This window comes from Oncorhynchus mykiss, chromosome 1 (genome assembly GCF_013265735.2).
Source record: "Oncorhynchus mykiss isolate Arlee chromosome 1, USDA_OmykA_1.1, whole genome shotgun sequence".
Classification (NCBI taxonomy): Eukaryota; Metazoa; Chordata; class Actinopteri; order Salmoniformes; family Salmonidae; genus Oncorhynchus; species Oncorhynchus mykiss.
Genome location: NC_048565.1, coordinates 33,420,653 through 33,442,875, shown reverse-complemented (window position 1 = coordinate 33,442,875; position 22,223 = coordinate 33,420,653). Strand labels below are relative to the sequence as shown.

Genomic DNA, 22,223 nt, shown 5'->3' with positions numbered 1-22,223 from the left:
GTTCAGCCAATTTACCCCCGATTGATGGCATATATTTCACTGATATCCTTATTGATATTGTTCTTGAACATCATGTATATTGTTATGTTCTTTCTCTACTGGTATTGACACTTCTTTTTTTTTTCTTTATATTTATTTTACTATCTATTTTTGATATTGCTACTTTGCAAGTAACCACTTGGCTGTACCGTTTACAACTTCTGGAGAGTCCCATCCACTTAACAAGATGTGGCTGGGGGTTATAGCATTTCTTTCACATGACCCATCAATTTAGAAAAGTGTGTCTGGGTAAGTGTCATCGAATATTTCTAAAATATTTTTATTTGGACACTTTCTGTTTACCTGGAATTTGTACTTATTGTTGGCTACAACTTTTTGTCTAAATCTTTACTACACTACTCACTGTTTAGCACATTACCTCACATGTGAATCCTTAAAGAGATGGGTGGGGCTGGCTTAAAAGGGTGTGAACAATTCTGAATGTGTGTAGACAATGAAAAGCTCTCCAGTAGGTGTACCAAAACATTCAAGGGCCATTTTCTCAAAAGTTTATCAACTTTCAAAGCAGAATTACTTTCGCATTGTTCCTCAAATGCAGTGTATGATATACCAGTTTGTAGCTCTGTGTCTCTGCTTTTAACCAATCTAAAAAACACAATTTCAAATTTTGATACATAAGACCAAATCAAGGCGGTCATCACATTTGAGCCAGTAAAGGGGGCTGTACTATTCTTGGGTAGCGGAATTACTTTTGCTTCCCTCCTGGCCAGAGGGCACACCCTTTTAGTAGGCTTAAATTGATGATATGGCAAATATTGTCCACTATTATCCTCAGTAATTTTCCATCTAGGTTGTCAGATCTTGATGGCTTGTCATTGTTGATAGACAACAATAGTTTTTTCACCACCTCCACACTCACATTACAAAATTCAAAAGTACAATGCCTTTCTTTCATAATTTGGTCAGATTTACTTTGATGTGTAGTGCCAGCGTTTGTTGCTGGCATGTTAGGCCTACATTTTCTAATCTTGCCAATGAAAACATAATTAAAGAAGTTGGCAATATCTGTGGGTTTTGTGATGAATGAGCCATCTGATTCAATGAATAATGGCCGAGTTTAACTTTTTCCCCCCAAAATTTCATTTAAATTTCATTTAAGGTACTCCAAAGCTTATTATTGGCATTCTTTGAATGATTTATTTTTGTTTCATAGTATTGTTTATTTTTATTTTTAGTTAGTTTATTCACATGATTTCTCAATTTGCAGTACATATGCCAATCGGTTGTGCTGCCAGACTTATTTGCCATTCCTTTTGCCTCATCCCTCTCAACCATAACATTTTTCAATATCTCACAATCCAAGGGGATTCAACAGTTTTTACAGTTATTTTCATAATGGGTGCGTGGTTATTAGTAACTGGATTAAGCAATTTTATAAATGTGTCAAGTGTAGCGTCTGGTTGCTCCTCATTACACACCACAGAGCAGCAAAAATTATTTACATCATCAACATAAAAATCCCTATACAACTTATTGTATGACCTCTTATACACTATATTTGGCTCAGCCTTTGGAACTTTGGTTTTCCTAGATATGGCTATTATATTGTGATCGCTACATCCTATGGATTTGGATACTGCTTTAAAGCACATTTCTGCAACATTTCATTCCTGTGCTGTTTGTAACTAACCTGATAGTTTGACTGATAACCTGAACCAGGTTGCAGGCACTGGTTACAGTTTGAGTACAACTCTGCTAAAGACAACATGAACAAAACAGGCACTATCAATGTATATTTAATGAGGGGGAAGATGTATATAGCAGTTTATGTATTAAATATTGTTCACTAATTTAGACTTATCCTATCCAGCTCCTCTCACCTGTCTCCTGTCCAGAGGCTGTCCATTTTCCTGATGTTGTCTCTCTGCAGGCTTATCAAACCAGTCAGTGTCCTCCCTCCTCAGGTGGTACGCTACACAGGGACAGAGATGGGGGCAGGGGGACACAGGGGTGGAGGGGACAGGGACACAGACAGAGAGGGGATACTCAATTGTCAAACACAATGTAAGCAGGATCGATGCCCAACTCCAAATAAACCACTAGCCTCCAGCCACGGACAATATACGCACTTATTGTAGATCTAAAGGTATTTGCAATATTTTAATAACTCCAAATCACTCTCTGGTAGGCTTGCCGGAGTCTACGTAATGTGGATGATCAGATCTACGCAGGTGTCTTGGGGTGGGAGCAAGATGGCAATGTGAAATTGGGTATAAGTAGCACCCCCTTTACAATACTTTATAAACACATCCTTTGCTCCATGTTTACTGCTCGTAAGTGATCAGTGATCAGAGCTGTCTGGAGAGGTGAAGGCAGCATGGTAGATAACCAGCTACTGTCCCATCCCCAGTACTATCAGATCAGTGAACATTTAAGAGACTGGATGGGGATGGATGTATTTGAACTACTGTAGGTATGTCATGCGCACATTGGCATGCAGAGGTCCCCGGTGTGTGTGTGTGCGTGTGCGTGTGTGTGTGTGTGTGTGTGTGTGTGTGTGTGTGTGTGTGTGTGTGTGTGTGTGTGTGTGCAGATTAACAGGTCATGCATAGAGAGAGTGAAACATCTCCACAGTGGGTCAAGGACACAGTAGACAGATTTTTAGGTGGAAGTGGAGTAGCGTCTTCCACAGTCACAGTACAGTTCCCTTTGCCCTGAGACAGTGAGGTAGTGCATGGTGTTATCAGGGTGATCCAACAGCATGATCAGTGTTACATCTATAATTGTGTGAGAGACCCTCGACACATACTTACCTAGTATTCAGACATACCACTGTTATGGTAACACATGTATGTAATGCAAATGTGAGCCGTATCTGAGCGACCTTGCAATAGTGCATGAACATGAATTCCAGAAATGGCATTGATATACACTATATATACAAAAGTATATGGACACCCTTCAAATTAGTGGATTTGGCTGTTTCGAACACACAGCCATGCAATCGCCATAGACCAACATTGGCAGTAGAATGGCCTTACTGAAGAGCTCAGTGACTTTCAATGTGGCACCGTCATAGGATGCCACCTTTCTAATAAGTCAGTTTGTCAAATTTCTCCTCTGCTAAAGCTGCCCCAGTCAACTGTAAGTGCTGATATTGTTAAGTGGAAACGTCTAGGAGCAACAACAGTTCAGCCGTGAAGTCATAGTCCACTCAAGCTCACAGAATGAGTGCTGAAGCGCGTAGCCCGTAAAACTTGTCTGTCTGCAGTTGCAACACACACTACCGAGTTCCAAACTGACATTGGAAGCAATGTCAGCACAAGAACTGTTCATCGGGAGCTTCATGAAATGGGTTTCCATGGCCAAGCAGCCACACACAAGCCTAAGATCACCATGCGCAATACCAAGCGTCTCCTCGAGTGGTGTAAACCTCACTGTTGTTGGACTCTGGAGCAGTGGAAACGCGTTTTCTGGACTGATGAATCATGTTTCACCATCTGGCATTCCGATAGACACATCTGGGTTTAGCAGATGCCAGGAGAACGCTACCTTCCCAATGCATAGTGCCAACTGTAAAGTTTGGTGGAGAAGGAATAATGGTCTGGGGCTGTTTTTCATTGTTCGGGCTAGGCCCCTTAGTTCCAACGAAGATAAATCTTAACGCTACAGCATACAATCATTTTCCAGACAATTCTGTGAACTTTGTGGCAACAGTTTGGGGAAGACCCTTTCCTGTTTCAGCATGACATTGCACCCGTGCACAAAGCGAGGTCCATACATAAATGGTTTGTCGAGATCGGTGTGGAAGAACTTGACTGGCATGAGCCCTGACCTCAACCCCATCGAACACATTTGGGATCAATTGGAATGCCGAGTGCAAGCCAGGCATAATCGCCTAATTGCTATTTTGTTTGTTTTTTCTCATTGTTTGTAACATATGATAGATAATGTTGCTGTTACCATCTCTTTTGACCGAAAAGAGCTTCTGGACATCAAAACAACTATTACTCACCTCGAACTGGACAAAGATTTTTTATTTAATGAGTCTGACGAGAAGAATATACTGCTTTGTCGAGACAAGGCCCAAATAGGCCGTCATCCGCATGAAGAAAATATGGAGAAAAAGGGAGGGGAGAGCGGGGTGCCTTAAAATAATTAGCCGAGTAGGTAAACCACCACAACCCTCCGTATTATTGGCCAATGTGCAATCATTAGAAAACAAACTGGACGATCTATGATTAAGACTATCCTGCCAACGGGACATTAAAAACTGTAATACCTTATGATTCACCGAGATGTGGCTAAATGACGACATGGATAATATTGTGCTGGCTGGCTTCTCCGTACATCGGCAGGACAGAGGAGATATGTCTGGTAGCATGAGGGGCGGGGGTGTGTGTCTATTTGTCAATAACTGCTGGTGCGTGATGTCTAATATTATAGAAGCCTTGAGGTATTGCTCACCTGAGGTAGAATACCTTATGATAAGCTGTAGACCACACTATCTGCCAAGAGAATTCTCATCTATATTATTCGCAGCCGTCTATTTACCACCACAAACCGATGCTGGCACTAAGACCGCACTCAACGGGCTGTATAAGGTCATAAGCAAACAAGAACATTTTCAGCCAGAAGCGGCGCTCTTAGTGGCCGGGGACTTTAATGCAGGCAAACTTAAATCCATTTGACCTAATTTCTAACAGCATGTCACATGTGCAACCAGAGGAGAATATATATAGACATATACAAAGCTTTCCCTCGCCCTCCATTGAACAAATCTGACCATAATTCTATCCTCTTGATTCCTGCTTACAAGCAAAACTAAAGCAGGAAGTACCAGTGACTCGCTCAATACGGAAGTGTTCAGATGACAAGAATGCTACGCTGCAGGACTATTTTGCTAGCACAGACTTGAATATGTCCAATGGCATTGAGGTGTATACCACCTCAGTCACTGGCTTCATCAATAAGTGCATCGACGACGTCATCCCCACAGTGACCGTACGTACATATCCCAACCAGAATCCATGTATTACAGGCAACATCCACACCGAGCTAAAGGCTAGAGTTGCCGCTTTCAAGGAGCGGGACACTAATCCAAAAGCTTATAAGAAATCCCGCTAAGACTTCAGATGAACCATCAAACAGGCAAAGCATCAATACAGGACTAAGATTGAAGCTTCCCAGTGACGCAAGCCTACCAGATGAGCTTAATTACTTTTATGCTAGCTTCGAGGCAAGCAACACTGAAGCATGCATGAGAGCACCAGCTGTTCCGGACGACTGTGTGATCACACTCTCCATAGCCAATGTGAGTAAGGCCTTTAAACAGGTCAACATTCAAAAAGCAGCGAGGTCAGACGGATTACCAGGACCTGTACTCAAACGGATGAACTGGCATTTTCAACCTCGGCCTGACCAAGTCTGTAACACCTATAGGTTTCAAACAGACCACCATAATCCCTGTGCCCAAGAAAGCAAAGGTAACCCGCCTAAATAATTAGTAGCACTCACATTGGTAGCCATGAAGCACCCCAACAGATCCACAGATAACACAATCTCAATCGCACAGAATCATTTGGGTTTGGCCAGGGTAGGCCGTCATTGTAAATAAGAATTTGTTCTTAACTGACTTGCCTAGTTAAATAAAGGTTACATAGAATAAAAAAATACAAAATGTGAGAATGCTGTTCATTGACTACAGCTCAGTGTTCAACACCATAGTATCCACAAAGCTCATCACTAAGCTAAGGACCCTGGGACTTAACACCTCCCTCTGCAACTGGATCCTGGACTTCCTGACGGGCCGCCCCCAGGTGGTAAGGGTAGGCAACAACACATCTGCCACACTGATCTGCAACACTGGGGCCCCTCAGGGGTGCGTGCTTAGTCTCCTCCTGTACTCCCTGTTCACCCCATGACAGCGTGGCCAAGCACGACTCCAACACCATCATTAAGTTTGCTGACGACATAACAGTGGTAACAGACATCACCGACATTGATGAGACAGCCTATAGGGAGGTCAAAGACCTGGCAGTGTGGTGTCAGGACAACAAACTTTCCCTCAATGTGAGCAAGACAAATGAGCTGATCTTAGATTATAGGAAAAGGATGGCCGAACAGGCCCTCATTAACATCGATGGGGCCGAAGTGGAGCGGTTTGAGAATGTCATGTTCCTTGGTGTCCACTTCACCAATGAACTATCATGGTCCAAACACACCAAGACAGTTGTGAAGAGGGCATGACAACACCTTTTTCCTCTCAGGAGACTGAAAAGATTTGTCATGAGTCCCCAGATCCTCAAAACGTTCAACATCTGCACCATCGAGAGCATCCTGTCAGGTTGCATCACCACTTGGTAGGGCAACTGCTCAGCATCTGACGGTAAGGCGCTACAGAGGGTAGTGCGTATGGCCCAGTACATCACTGGGGCCAAGCTTCCTGACATCCAGGACCTATATACTAGGTGCTGTCAGAGGAAGGCCCAAGAAATGTCAAAGACTCCAGTCACCCAAGTCATAGACTGTTCTCTCTGCTACCGCACGACAAGAGGTACAGGAGCACCAAGTCTAGGACCAAAAGGCTCCTTAATAACAGCTTCTACCCCCAATCCATTAGACTGCTGAACAATTATTCAAATGGCCTCCCAAACTGTTTACATTGACACCCCCCTTTGTTTTTACACTCCCACCACTCCCTGTTTATTATCTATGCATAGTCACTTTACTAATTACCTCGAATAACCTGTACACCCGCATATTGACTTGGTACCGGTACCCCCTGTATATAGCCTTGCTATTGTTATGTAATTATCATTTTTTTTTTAAACTTTTGTTTATTTAGTAAATATTTTCTTAACTCTATTTCTTGAACTGCATTGTTGGTTAAGGGCTTGTAAGTACACATTTCACTGTAAGGTCTACATGTTCTATTTGGCGCATGTGACAAATACAATTTGATCAGTGCACAACCTCACTAATGCTTTTGTGGCTGAATGGAAGCAAGTCCTCGCAGCAATGTTCCATCTAGTGGAAACTCTTCCCAGAAGAGTGGAGGGTGTTATAGCTGGAAAGGGGGGACCAAGTCCATATTAATGTCCATGATTTTGGGTTAGATTTTCAACGAGTAGGTGTCCACATACTTTTGATCATGTAGTGTATGTACAGACCCATTTAAATGTGGGTCATTCCAGATATGGATTGCTTAACCACTACAATATGATACGTTTACAGTACATTACCATCGACATATGAGTCATTCCATGATGAGTTTGATATATGTAAAGTACCATCCAAATATGGGTCATTCCAGAAATGGGTTTGATATGTTTGTGTGTATGATACCATCTACATCTGGTCATTGAGCACCATGGGGCGTGGGGTGTTGTGGGGTGGAGGCAGACATTGTCTAAGCTACATGGGGTTGGGATGTGGTCTGGACTAGACCGTTCACACTGCAGCTCTCACCTTCTATGTTCCAGTTGGGGCCTCCGGCTGGGGTGTAAAGTTATATGTTTAGAAACGGCTACAACACAACGTCAATGAATCTGAGACTTTTTCAGTGGGCTATGTCTCCATCCACTTACAGTGTATATCACATGCACTGGACTAAATCTAAGTCAGCACATGCTTTGTAAGCAAATAAATACATCTTATAACGTTATAGTCCATCAGGGAGTTTGCATTTCTGAAGCGAAGTGCATGAAAGATGTAAGTCATAATAGAGCAATTGTGAATAATTGTAAAATGATCTATCACAAATGCATGGGTATTTACTAATATATCATCGCGTTAGATACTGTAAAGACACATGGGGACTAAAGCAGTCTAAATATTAAAGGTAAACTCAGCTATATGACATCACAGTGTGGCGCCGTATTTGCTCTTGCCAATTGGCGCCTTTCCTTGACGCATGGCTGGGTATCATATTGCGGAGTGTCCCTTTAACATGGTGCTGCTGTATTAGTGGAGGGCAGGCAGCATTCTAAACTAGAATACTCTACCGTGTCTGATACTCTCATGAAAGATTCTGGGATCATCTCTGTTCAGAGTCAGCATGGAGTCAGTTAGGGCTGGAACCAAGGCAGATAGACACTCTTATTTATGTGGGGTCATATTTATGTCTGCTGCTGATCAACTACTCACCAGTCGATCATTGGAGTCAGTTTTGAAGTACATTTAAAACGGTACTATATTCATGTCTATGCTATCTAAAATCAATCCACTTGCATATGAATGTTTATTGGTTTGTGTTTCTGCTTGTTAATGTTTTTTTTATTTTTTATATGTAAATTAACTTATGGTCATTCTGAAACTGACTACACTATGCCGGGCCGATAGAAACATAGGAACAGAAGGATAGGGACATATTTAGGAGTGTTGTCCTGGTTAGTAAACACTAAAATTGATACTTCAGGATTTTGGCAATGAGGCCCTTTATCTACTACCTCAGAGTCAGATGAACTCGTGGATACCATTTTTATGTATTTTCATGCAGATTTAAGGAAGTTGCTAACTAGCGTTAGCGCAATGACTGGACGTCTATGGTAACTGCTAGCATGTTTCCAGTCATTGTGCTAACGCTAGTTAGCGTTGGCTTGCGAAACAACATCTAACTTCATACTGGATGCTGAGACTAGGGAAGTTGTTAAAGGGCTTCATTGTCAAAATCCCAAAGTGTCCCTTTAAGATAGAAGCAAGGACAGCTGTAATTTCACACTTACTCCCCAGGAGGAGATGGGGAGAGAACACATTCATATGCTGCCAATCAGAAGAGAGCATGCACATTTACAATCCCCTAGAAACATTCACAGCAACCAACATTCATAGCAACCAACGTCATGCAAAAGATGCTTTAAAGCTTTATTGAAATGGAAACTCAAACACATTTAATCTCAGAGCAACATGCATGAATACAAAATCCAAAATACCCAAGATGGACAGGGATGAATATGCTATAAATAACTATGTGTGGTGTGAGTATCATAAAATATACTGTATGTCTACTATCAACATGGGTTCAAATCTAAAACTCATATACACAAACAAATAATCTACAACTCCATAATCCTTAGGGAAAAAATGTCATTGCATTGCAATATGAATGTGAGTATAATGCTCTCTGTATTATTACTGCTGTAATAGTAAATGTGTGTATTGCTGGCCAGGAGACGAAGTGAGGGAGGCAGGTGCTCTATATAAATGGCTGTCTGCATCGTCTGAACAATTACAGTAAGTAGACCCAGACCCACACATAGTGTGGCCATTAGGCCTTTAAAACGGCTGCTACCAGGGGGCCAAGCTCCACAATAGCTCCAAGGGTGCTTGGAAAAGTAAATATAATGTATGTCTATCTAAAGGCCTGACATACTTCCTGCAAGAGCCAGATAACATTTTATGTATGGAGAAGAAGAGGGGAAAGGAGAAGAAAAAGGAGGAGAGGGAAGGAATAGTGTAGATGAAGGTGCCTATAGGCTATAGACAGCACCCAGATGGCAGTGACATACTGTTAGATATTCATTAGTCTCCCACTCATTCAAATATATTATCACTCTCTTTTCTTTCTCTTCAAAAGCAGTACACAGAGGCACTTAAAGTGTGTGTTATTTATGGTCACCTATTATCCACTATTGATATTTCACTGTTCTGTATGGTTTAAAGAAGCCCTGTATCCCATAATAGACATTTGGTCAGTGATGAAAGCAGAAAACCAACATGTAAAAGAAGAGAAGAGAACTGGAACATGCTAATAACATCATAGACGGAGTTAACAACACAGACATGCTGTCTCATACATAACATCAACAGTATTATGTATCAGTGAAGAAAATAAATAGTGTTGCATGCGGACATCAAACAGAACAGAAACAGCAACCAGAACAAAACACAAACACAGTTACGTGACAAAAGCCACAACATATGAGAAATAATAGGTGATCAGGAGCCTTCTCAGGCAGACATAAACACAGTCAGGAGCATGCGGTAGCTGCATGTCCAGAGAGTCAGGGTGCTGTGACAGCCTCAGGAGCCATTTACCTTCGCTGTCAGACATGGCTCCTCCCAGGTCGTCCATGATGAAGGCTATGTCTCTGTCGTAGACCCCACTATGTCCCAGTGTAGCCCTGGACTCCTCCCTCATGTGCTGCTGGACCTCCGGCAGGGAGTGGCTAGAGCCAAACTGGTCTCTGGAGTCAGCTGAGATGGGTGGTAGAGGGCCGGCTGAGGCTCTGGCCATGCCCATGGGCTCTCCCACAGGACTCAGAGGGCTCTCCTCCTCTGAGTTCTGAGCCACGATGGGGATGCGCCCGCGGCTCTGGCTTATAGGCAGGCTGGTGGGCTTGGTCCTGGTCACCCCAGTGCCGAACGCTGCGTCCAATGCTTCTCCCTCAATCTTCAGCCTGAGAGAGGAGCTGGAAAGGTCCCGTTTGATGGACAGATCCAGGCCATAGACGGAAGTGGGACGGGAGTTGGGGCGGGAGGAGGGGCGAGAGCGCGTGCCGCTGGGGTAGGTGGTGTCGTCCTGTAGGGTAGTCCTCATGGTGGGTCCCCCCAGGCCAAGGGACTGGCCCAGGTTCTGGCCCAGAGAGCCAGCCAGGTTAGATCCCAGGGAGGAGTCCAGGTACTTCTGCTGCTCAGACAGGTTCTTCCTCAGGCCAAAGGTGATCTCATCCTGGAGCAGTCTGGCTCGCGTGGACAGGTTGGTGACAGACGAGGCTCCAGAGCCCAGGAAGCTACTGTAGTCTGGCTCCAGGTCTCTGCTCTCCTGGATGGAGGAGAACTTGGTTATCTTGGGGTCCATCAGGGTTGCCTTCTTCTGGTTCTTGATCTGTTTCTGGTAGAGCACAGCGGCAGGGAGCTGCTTGGCAGCTTGTTTCTCCAAGGTCAGCCGGCTGATGCTGTACTTGTCAGCCTTAGGGAAGTGTCTGTAGCTGGGGTCAGTGGGGAGGTACTGGGGCATGCCCAGGCCTGAGAGGTGCTCCAGACCCTCCGTCCCTCGTCTAAACTCCTGCTTTATCTGTTGCTTCAGGAGCTTCAGCTCATAAGGCTCCTCCATAGAGTCCTCCTCTCCTTTACCGTAGCTGTGCAGACGCGAGTTACCAAGGAACTCCGCAACCTAAACAAAGACAATACAATCATTTATCATCATCACAACACCCAAGTGAACAGGCAAATGCGGTATAGCAAAATACCAGCAAAAAAACCTGAGTAAAACACACTGACATACAATATGTAACAACATCCCCATTCCACAGAAGAACATCTACTATTTACATATCAGTTACCTCTGCAGTGCGCCTGGCCTCAGCGGCCCGGAGCAGCCTGTCAGCCTTAGACAGGTCCTTATCAGGCAGACTGAACCCTGACCCCAGCCCTGCAGAGCCCAGCGCTGTAGAGCCTTTAGTCAGCTGCTCAATGTCCTCTATCAGAACATAGTTCCTGGCATTGTGGTGGTCGATGTCAGCATAGAAAGACTCAGCAGATATACTAGACATGGGGCTGGAGGCCATGCTCCTCTCCTCCAGGCCCATCCTCAGTTCCAGACTGCCGTACTTCCCCACCCCATACCCCCCCTCGCTGGAGGAGGGTACGATGATCATGGGCTGGTTCCGGATCACCTCGTAGTTGGTGGTGTTCTTGGACTGGTAGCCTGAGGACTGGGCCTGCTGGTGGGAGTGGGAGGCCTGGGGGTAGGACAGGCTTGGCACAGAGGAGTAGACTGACTGACTCTGGTAGGGGTGCTGCTGGTAGAGGGCCTGCTGCTGGTACAGGGTCTGCTGGGGGTAGTGGCTGATGGCCTGGGTCTGAGGGACATACTGGGTGTAGTGGGAGTAGGGACTGGTAAGAGTGGGGTACTGGGAGTCAGCCTCAGTTTCAGGGGGAATGAACTGGTCGAACTCTGACTGTGGAGCTGTCCTGGGTCTCTCCAGGCCGTGGCTGTTCCCTCTGGTCTCCCTGATGTTGCTGACCTCGCTGTCCGACATGTAGTCTCTCTCCTCAGCCACACCCTGCAGGTAGGCCCTCTCCCTCTTCTCCCTCTCCTGCAGCAGGGCATCCTTACGACGGTTGATGCCCATCTCCAGGTACCTGTTAGAAGGAGAAGATGGGATTGGATTTATACAAGTGCTTTCCAAGTGCTAAAAATGTGGAATCACTTCATACACACCAATGTGTTCTACTCATCTAAAGCATGTTATTGTATTGTAAATCAGAACTGGTTCTATATTGACTTGCCTGGTTCACAAATTGTTAAATTAATAAATTACCTCAGCTTGGCGTCAATCTCTTTCTCCTCCTCATCTAGCTCGGCCTGTTTTCTGCGGAGCTTGGATGACTCTCTCTCCACCAGGTCCAGCTCCTTGTCGATGTCCTGCAAGATCTTGGCCCGGGCCATGGTGGTGTGACGGCCGAGACGTCGGCGCGCTGAGTTGGCGCTGTAGCCTGATGGGCCAGTCAGAGGGTCATCCTCCGGGGGAGGGTTGGGTAGGGTCCTCTTCACCTTCTTTCCAGTGCCTGACGGAGAGCCCTGGCCCTAGGACAGAGGGAAAAGCAATAAGATACGAGATAAGATAGAATACTTAATACTATTGCCAGGTTTATTTTCAACAAAAATGTCAACAACATGCGATGAAAGTGCTTAACTATGCCCACTTTAACGTGGTCATGTTTAACACTATCTTATGTTACCATTATTCTTACTACAGTGACTTACAGAGTAGGTTTCTGTGTGGTGGTAGCCTATCCTGTCCTCGGTGGTGGGGCTGAGAGACTTGGGGTCAGGCAGAGACTTCGGTCCAGGCTTCAGCATCCTAGGGCCGTTGGAAAACCTGGACGGGTCAGTGGTCAGCCTCTTCTGCCCTTCCTCCATGGCCTTACTCGGGGAGAGGGGGGACACGGGAGAGTAAAGCACTTTGGGGGACTTGGGGGCGAGGTCTGCCTTCAGGTAGGCGCTGTAGCCCACCTCTACGGGCAAGTGGCGCCTGCGGTCTGTGTCTGTCTGGCAGCTGAGGCTGCCTCCTCTCTGAGAGTTCTCTGGGGCTGAGATGTGTTTGATGATCTCCACCTTAGTGTCCATCTGAATGCTGGGGCATTTGATGCTGCCAGAGTGGTCGGTCTGGACAGAGATCTCTGCCACAGTCTGGATGGCAATGCTGGAGACCTTAGAGCCACTGTGTTTCCCCTCACCGCTGTGCTTGCTGGAGCGGGAGCGCCGCCGCGACCTGGTTGGCATGTCCCACCCATCCTCTTGGTCCTCCTCATCATCAGTCTGAACACTGCTGTCTACACCCCTCCCCCTGTTGTTCCTCTTCCTCCTCCCCACATACGTTCTGTCTACCGAGTCCTCATCGTCTGTCTGGACCCCACTGTCCACTATCCTCTTCCCTACCACCCCTGTACCATAACCCTGGTCACCAGGCTGCTTAGACCCTGCCGACTGTTTCCTACTGAATTGCAGCTGGTCCTGACCTCCAACCTCTCTCTGACCCTCACCGGTCACATACTGCACCCCACCTTCTAGCTGGATGACAGTGGATGAGGTGGTGGACTCATCCCTAACAGGCCAGTACTGACCGTTATCCCCCACCCCTGCATACTGTGCCTCTAGCAGGTTATCTGAGGTTCCTGTGGTACCGTAGTGCTCCTCTAGCTGGTGCTGTAGCTGCACCTGGAGCTGTTGGATCTGCTCTAGCTGTTCCCTCTGCTGGTTGTAGGTCTCCTGCTGTGCTACAAGGTGTGCCTGGTGCTCCTCTTCCTGTTGAACTAACAACTTCTGTTTCAGAGCCTGTAGAATAGAATAGACTAGAATAGATTAGAATAAGATTGTTGTCCAGCCAATTGTCCATCCTCTTACAGTAACAGATACATTAGCACAGGAGACATATACACACACATTCATACCTGCAGCTCCTCCAGCTCCCTCTGCACCATGATCTGCTCCTGCTCGCGGTAGCGCTGGATCTCCTGCCTCTCCCACTCCAGCTCCTCTGCCAGACACAGCTGCTTCAGCTTCTCCAGCTGCAGGAACTCCCTCTCCATCTGATACTGGGTGATCTTGCTGTCATCCAGGCCGGGGAACATGGGCAACGAGGCCAGGGCCTCCAGAGAGGCTGCGATGGCCTCCAGGGTCTGGTCAGAGTACAGGGCAGGGAAGCCAGTCATGATGTCAGCCAGAGCGCTGGGCAGCAGGTCCTTGGGCAGGCCAGTTCCCAGGCTGATGATCTGGTTGCCAGGGTCGGTGGTGGGGATGAAGCCATAGGGGTATGGAGCTTGGGCTGGCTGCTCCTGGAGGGTGGTGGTAGGGGGTAGGGTGGTGCTGAAGATGGACCCTGGCTGGGTGGTAATGGCATATGTAGAAGGAACAGGGGCTGCTATGGAGGAGTATACCATTCCGTCTGAGGATCTAAAGACACTATAAGCAGGGACCTGGGAATATGGAGCAGTGGATATCCCAGTATAGGCCCCAGCAGCTTTACTAGTGTAGTCTAGAGCTTCACCTGTCATGACGGGTCCAGAAATGTAGGTTTAAGTCAATGACTAAAACATCATACTGTATATACATGTTCTGTACAAAATAAAGGCCATGCAGATTTGATTTGGGGAGATCATAGCACTAAGCATGCAAGCATCTCCAGTCTGTCCAGCTAGCACGATGCAAAGCCAAAATATTGTGGGAGAACACGCAGGCATACGCATGCATCTGTGTAAAAAGAAAGAAAAGACAAAAGGAACAGAACATTGATGGAAATCTAGATCATTTCATAAATCATGCAAAAGTACAGTAAATGCTCATTAAAATCATAATGGAAAACAATGATAACTGAAATAATTTTACATTCAGAAATCAAATTCAAGCAGGTAAAAAAGGAACACACCAACCTGCGGATATATTACCAGCTGTCAGGTCTACCGCACTGTCCAAGACTCCGTTATAGTCATATTCGGTCTTTCCATTATAGAGGAAGAGTCCTGCATCAGCCAGATTGGTCTCAGACATGGCCTTGCCGTTCAAGACCTTGATTCCATAGACCCCAGCATGATCATACTGGTAGTGGTCGTCTCTGTAGCTGAAGTGGTCAGGCTGGGTAATAACTGGTGGCTGGGTCCTACAGCTCCCTGTGAAGGGTAGCTTGTAGATGACGTCACAGCACACATTTTTCCCAGCTGTCAGATCTATGGGCGTCCCATCATCCTCTACAACCGTGGTCACCACACCTGGGCTGGTGCCGGACAGAGCCACCATGGCCCTAAGGGGTCTGGAGGTGGACAGGTCCACGGCCCCAGCCAGCTCTGAGAGCATGGTTCCCCCATTGCTGACAGCTGGGGCCATGGTCACTGGAAGCCTGCTATCTACTGTGGAGGCTCCATAGGACAGGTTAATTGGTGTCTCTGTGTCTCTGGCTATCACCGTGCTGACGATAGGTGGTGAGTCTACACGCCTATACACTATCTGTGCCAGAGGCTCGAATGGTTTGTATGTGGTAAGAGGGAGAGGCATGGAGGCAACATAACCCTGCAGATCTAAAGGCTTTTCTTCTGGCTCGCTGGTGTAGGAGGCAATGGTGGCTGAACAGGTGACAATAGTGATGCTATCAGTGACAACAGCCAACGTGGCGGAAGGGGTGATCTCAGCACTCAGGTTCACTATCTCTGGCTGCACTGCCGTATGTCGGCCACTAGAGTTGCTACAGACAGACTGGCGACTCGATTCCTGAGGCGTCAAGTCCATCCCTGAATCGGTCATCTTTACACCGACCTTAATGGTGCGGAGGTCAATGGCATCACCGGAGTAGATCTTCCCGTTCTGTTTGGGAGAGGGCTGGACTTTAGCCAGGTCTGGCTGGATAAGGATGGCCAATGCGTCTGACGCAGGAGCCTGGGGAAGCCTCTCATGAACCACAGACACAGTGGTTCTCTGAACCTCGGTGGTGACCACCTGAGTGACCAAGCTGGGCAGTCTCTCTGGGGGCTGGGCTGAGGTGGAGATAGAGGAGGAGTACACGTGGCTCAGGCTGGACACCACCTTCTCAGGCCCACGGATTTCCTGGCTCTCTATCGACTCCTGGTGGAACTTCCTGGTGATGGTGACTGGAGCCACGGGGACAGTCTGGGGAACCTCCTGGCCAGAGGGAACTGACATTCTCCTGGTGTAGGCTTCAGTTGTAATGACCTCGAGGGGGGTCTCATACTCTGATGAGTAACTCAGGACCTCTGATACTGCCTGTGGTGGTTGCACTGCTGAGGGGATGGATTCTCTCCTGTATTGAACTTGGGCAGCATATGCCTCTAGAGGTACCTCTGCCTCTGCAGGCATTGTGATAACCTGGGCCATAGTTAGAAGCTGCTGCATGGTTATAGACTCTCTTTTTGTAGTGGAAATAGCCTCAGTTGTAACCACCTGGGTGGGTGTTTCATACTCTGATGGGTAAGTCATTACTTCAGCAAATGTGAATGGTTGTTGTGCTACAGAGGATATGGATGTCCTTCTAGTGGTAGTGGCCTCAGTTGTTATAACCTCCGTAGGCATGTCATACTCTGAAGGAAAAGTCATTCCTTCAGCCACTCCTTGTGGTTGTGGTGCAGATGATCGTATTGATGGTGTGTCCTGCTGTAATGGCATTACCTCTGTCATGGTTTGTGGTTGCTGCATTTCCAATGGTATTGATGCTCTTCTAAAGACACCCTCAGTTGAAACCACCTCTATCAGAGATGGTGACTGATGCATGGTTGAGGGTGTAGCTTCTACATGGATTTGGATGGCCATAGCTCCCGTTGGTATTTCCTGCTGTAATGGCATTACCTCTGCCATGGTTTGTGGTTGCTGCATTTCTGATGGTATTGTTGCTCTTCCAGACATGGCCTCAATTGAAACAACCTCTGTAGGTATGTCCAGCTCTGCTGGTAAAGCCATTACTTCAGCCACATATTGTGGCTGCTGAGGTACAGCAGGTATTGATGCCCTTCTACCAGAGGCTTGAGTTGCAGACACTTCTACAGGAACCCGTTGCTCTGATGGCATCGTCATAACCACAGACACTGTCTGCGATGGCTTGGCTGTTGGAGGTTTATACGGTTTCTTGATTGGAGCTGGGACATTGTGTACCTGAATAGGCATCTCAGACCCAGCTGAAACTGTCACCACCTCAGCCATACCGTATGGAGGCTGCATAGCTGATGGTATGGAAGGCTGTCTTGCTGTTGCTAGAACAGTGACTCCCTCTAGGGGTGCTGCTACTTCGACTGGTCCTATTGCTGCTGCTGGTGGTGGTGGCTGCCTCAATGAGGGAACTGATGCTCTCCTGACATTGTCCTGGGCTGAGAAGGCCTCAATGGGTGACTGCTGTTCTGACGGTGTGGTCCTAACCCCTGGGCCTGTCTGCTTAGAGGGGAGGATGGACCCTCTTCTGATGGGGGCTTGGACAGTGATTCCCTCTGTGGGTGTGCCAGGCTCTGAGGGCAGAGTTATCACAACATACGTCTCCAGACACTTGGCGTTCCTTGGAGAAAGAGGGGACCTGGGTGAGGTAGCACTCATCTTGGATTCCACTGGGGTGGTCAGACTCAGAGACAGGGCATTGGGAGGTTCTCTGGTCCTGGGCAGTGTTGTGGCTGTGAATGGCTCTGCTGAGCTGGCTTTCGGAACCACTTCTCTGGTCGTGGGAAGTGTGTGGCTGGCAGTGGGATACACTGGAGGTTTGACACTCTCCCCTGGTCGGTGGCTGAACACCAGCCCTGCTGGGATGGACACAGGCTTGGGGGGGACTGGAGGGGGTGCAGGGGCCTTGTGTACTGGACTGGGGTCTGAGGTTGTTACAGTTGCCTGTGCCATTGTCAAAGCAGCTGAGACTGGCACTGATGTTGGGACTGAAGGTGGGATGGAAATGGAAGGCTTTTTGGGATAAACAGCTGGCTTTTGTAAGGTGGCAGGGGGTGGTGGAGGAGGCAAAGGAGGTGTTGGGGTATCTGCCAAAGGTATATATGTGTCTGAGCTGTGTACAGCAGGAACAGAGGGAGCAGTATAGAAAGGAGCAACACTGACAACCACAGGCCTTGCTGCTATCTGACTACTGCCATCAACCACAGCAGAGGTGGTAGTTATTGCCACTGAGTTTGCCACAAGGTCTTGGGTTGTCTGGCTGAGCACTGACATGTTCTTCACATTGGGAACTATGATGACCACATGCCCCTGTCTGGTTGGGGTCATCATAACCTGAGAGCCAGCAACACCTTCTGGCCGGACATCCTCCACTAGCGACTGTACATTCACCACCACAGGCAGAGCTGCTCCCATGGCTATTGTGGTAGTCACGGTCGGGGAGACATTATGGATGGCCCTGATAGAGGTAGGCTCTGCTGAGGTTTGGGGCAGGGAGACAGATGTAGACCTAGGTGGAGGAGGAGGTGGGGCTTTTTTGGTGGAGGCTTGTCTCTGAATTCGGCGTGTCCCTATGGCTGGGACTACTACTGGGGTTGGAGGTGGGGCAGCAGTCTGGACAGGGACTGAATGCACCACTGTAGCTTGGGCAGGAGCCGAGGATGTCACAGGTAGTGGGGCTTGGGGTGAAACTGAAGAGGTGATGGTAACCAGGTCTGGCATTTGGACTACAACTGGAGCTGGGGCTGGAGTTGGAGCAGAGACTGTAGCCGAAGTTGACATTGCACTGGGAGCAGCTGGGACCGGAGATGTGGCTTCAGAAGGTACTGGGCTTGGTACTGGAGTTGGTGCTGTGACCTGCACAGAAGGTGGACCCTGAACAGACATCTGGGATGGAGATGTAACCAGGTCTGGCATTTGGATTACAACCGGATCAGGTATGTGCACCACCACTGAGGCAGGGACTGAGGCTTGGGGTTGGGCTAGTGGAGCAGAAGCATGGACTGTAGTTGTAGCTGGTGTTGGTGCTTGGGTTGGATCTGTCACCACATCTGGAATTGTGACTAAAACTGTGGTTGGAGAAACAGGCATAATGGGAGCAATAGAAGGAGGGGAGATATCAGCAGGCAGCTGAGCTGCGAAGGGAGCTGCAGCTTTGGCCAGGTCTGGTGTTGGAGTGGACACTGGAGTAGAGTCAGAGGAGAGAGGACTTGGAGCTTGGAAAGAGGAAGAGGAAGTAGCATTGGAGGCTAGACTTGAGTCTGGAGTTGCTGGTGAGGTGGGAGGTGATACCGGAGAGATTGGTGATGTTGTGGTGGTTGTACTGGTGGCTAGAACTGTCTCAGGGGCAGGGGCTGGAGTAGCTTTCGCCTGGGGAACCTCACACACTACAATGATGGGTTCAATCTCAGCTGCCTCTATTATTGGTGTATGTTCTGAAACTGGAGAGGACTCTACCTGTTCTTTAGTTTCAGACTCATCGCTAGGGGTAATATCAGAGGACACTCCCACTCCATACTCCTCTATTATACTATCATCCGTTTCATCCTCTCCAGAGGAACACTGGGTGATCTTCAAATCCGGTATGGGGAAAAGAGCCCTCCTCATAGTCATATCCTGAGGAACTGTTGGCTTGGCAACGTAGACCTCGGGCCGTTTAGGAGGTTCAGAGGGTCGTGGTGGAGCAGGACGTTTCTTCCTCTTAACGTAGGTAGAATCCGCATCTAACATAGGCTTCTCTCCCTCTGCCTCACCAACTTTGCAGCTCTCAGCTGCAGCACTGGATGGTGCAGTCACATGTATTTCTGGAGTTGGAGTGTCCATCGCTGACTGAGCCCTCTGGAACTCCTGCTCTATCAACATCAGTTCCTTCTTCTTCAGCATTATTTCCTCATACACCTCTTCAGGAGATCTTAAACTTTTCTTCCCTGGCTCTTTAGCATGGTCTTTACTGGACTGCTCCGGTAGGGCTGAACTAGGTTTAGCTTCAGGCTCCTCCACTAGGGACTCATAGAGGTAGTCCTCTATGGCCATGCCTCCGTAGAGTGGCTCTATCTCAGGGACTGGCTCTGTCTCTCCTTTAGGAGATCTAGCTTTCTGAAGCATCTCCTCATATATATCCTCTGCATTCTTTAGTGGCTCTGCAGTACTGAACTTCTGTCCTTTTGGGACAGCTATCTTGGCCTCTGTGTGAAACGCTTCTGAATCAGACTCCATGCTAGGAGAATAGTCAGAGCCTGAGGACTTGTGAAACACTTCCATCTCTCTAGCCTGCCTCATCTCCACAGTGGGCGAGGCGTTTTCAATAGGAGACAGGTTACTGGGCGAGGTTACAGGCTTATCCCATTTCCTCTGAGTCTGTAGTTCGTCTTTATCCCTCTTGGACTTCTTGGAGCTCCTCTTCCCCTGCTGCTGGTCCGACTCCTGTTTCTCCTGCTCCCTGAGGTGATCTTCTTCCTCCCTGAGTTCCTCCTCTTCTGACGAGTCCTCGATGGTGGGAAGGGACTGGCCTGCCTGCCTGTGCTTGGCCTTGCGGTGCTGTTTCCCCTCCCCACTCCTCTTGTGGCTGGGGCTGCTGTCGCTGTCCTCCTCCAGAGAAGAGGCTGAGGTGGGGGAGGTTCCAGGGGTGAAGCTGGACACCTGGACACTGGATGACCCCTCACCCTTGGATTTATCCTCCAGAGACTCTGTGATGCTCTCCACCTCAGCATCTCCATCATCCGTGCTCTTTGTTCTCTGTAACGCCATGTCTTTCTTAAACACAGTGGTGGTGAGCTCAGACCTATCTGCAGTGGTTTTAGCCTCAGATCCTGGAGATGGTCTCCTGGCTGGGCTGTCTTCATTATCCATAATGCCTTTCTTTAGTAGAAGTTTGGATTTGCCTGATTCGTTATCTACCTCAGCCTCCTTGGTCTCCTCCTCTATGCTCTCTTTCTCATCTTTTTCCTCCTCTGAGAGAAACATCTCCTCCTCTCCTGTCATCCCCATGATCTGCCTGCGGATGAACTCCTCCTCATCCACAGATGAGTCTGGGCTGACTGCTGGGCTGTCTGCTTTGTAGTCCTCGCTGCTGGATGAGGCTGCCGTGCTGACTGCTATCGCACTTAACCTCCGTCTCTGGACCTGGGGCGAGGGAGAGGGTTCGCTCCCACTGCTCTCCTCCATCTGTACATAATTCAGACGCCTCTTCTCCACATTCACCTCTTCCTTGGAAGGCATGGCTGTGTCAGCGGTCGTGTCAATCATAGGGACATTTCTGTCTGTCTGCAACTCCTTCAGCTCTTCCTCTGAGCTGTAGGAGCCCTGTGATATAGGAAGTATATCTGGTCCATCCTGGGACTTGATACTATGGTCCTCAGTCTTGGTGTCAGCCTCAAATGGACTGGCTGGGCTGGACGGTACCTCAACTACTACCTGGTCTGCTAGGAGGGAGTCTGCAGTTGGCTCGTTCTCCTCCTGAAAATGAAAAAAAGCATCACATTAAAATGTGCTTGTCCTATGCATGGACAAATAAAAACATATGTCTCACACACTTTGCTATCTGTTTTAGTTTATGGCTCCTGGAGCAAATTCTATTTGTGTGAACAGTTAAGAACTATGGCAGCAATCTGTATTTGTATGGAATCACAATCTTGACTAAAGATTATAGGAATTATGTTAACAACAAACACAAACAACAATACATTGATTCAAACTGTTGAACAAATGCTTGCCTCCCCAGTCTCCTTCTCAGTGAGAATCTGCTGAGGTTCAGGAAGGACATCATCCACCTTTTCAACCAATGGAGCAGCCTCTTTCTTGATAGTATCAGCTGTTGGGACTGGTTGTGGAGTTACCCTCTCAGGCACTGTGACAGGTACTGGATTCTGTTGCTTCAGTGGCTTCTCATCCTTCTCTGCTGGCTTCTCAACCTTCTCCTCTACTGGTTTAGGTAGCTCTGCTGGTTGAGCCTTCGCAGTGGCTGGAGTGACAGCAATGGCAGTAGCGACTGTGGTGGGTAGAGGAGCAGGAGCAGTCATGGCCTCAGTCATTGGGACAGAGACAACAGGAGCAGCTACCACTGGAGTCTTGGGTGGTTCAGATTTAGGTGGCATTGGTTTGGGCAGCTCATTTGTAGGAACTTCTGCCACAGAAGACTCCATTTTTGGTGCCTCTGTCTTGGCAATCTTCACCTTGAGAACTTCTGTCTTTGGAGCCTCAGCCTTTGCGACCGCATTGGGAGCTTCAGCCTCAGAGACTTTCACCGTTGGCTCCAGCTCCTTTAGTGCAAGAGCAGGTGTTAGTGTATGTGGAATGGGCTCTGATATGAGAGGAACAGCCTGGGCCTCAGTTGTGGTTGCTGCTGGAAACA

General features: G+C 47.8%; 1 protein-coding gene across 4 annotated transcripts in view; it reads right to left on the bottom strand.

Moving 5' to 3' along the window:
* Positions 1 to 21,358, bottom strand: part of LOC110532225 (protein piccolo) — a 59,847-nt gene extending 38,489 nt beyond the window's left edge. For 2 of the 4 annotated variants that reach the window (XM_036976084.1, XM_036976089.1), the window contains exons 1-9: positions 14,878 to 21,358; positions 13,900 to 14,495; positions 12,713 to 13,783; positions 12,267 to 12,532; positions 11,286 to 12,087; positions 10,039 to 11,116; positions 8,007 to 8,075; positions 7,471 to 7,497; positions 1,881 to 1,972 (exon numbers count right to left, since the gene is read on the bottom strand). In XM_036976084.1, the coding sequence (XP_036831979.1) occupies positions 1,881 to 1,972; positions 7,471 to 7,497; positions 8,007 to 8,075; positions 10,039 to 11,116; positions 11,286 to 12,087; positions 12,267 to 12,532; positions 12,713 to 13,783; positions 13,900 to 14,495; positions 14,878 to 21,118 (10,242 nt within the window). In that variant the 5' untranslated portion in view covers positions 21,119 to 21,358. The remainder of the gene's footprint in view (positions 1 to 1,880; positions 1,973 to 7,470; positions 7,498 to 8,006; positions 8,076 to 10,038; positions 11,117 to 11,285; positions 12,088 to 12,266; positions 12,533 to 12,712; positions 13,784 to 13,899; positions 14,496 to 14,877) is intronic. The other 2 variants (XM_036976091.1, XM_036976094.1) reach the window with 2 other exon arrangements.
* Between the last annotated feature and the right edge of the window lie 865 nt (positions 21,359 to 22,223).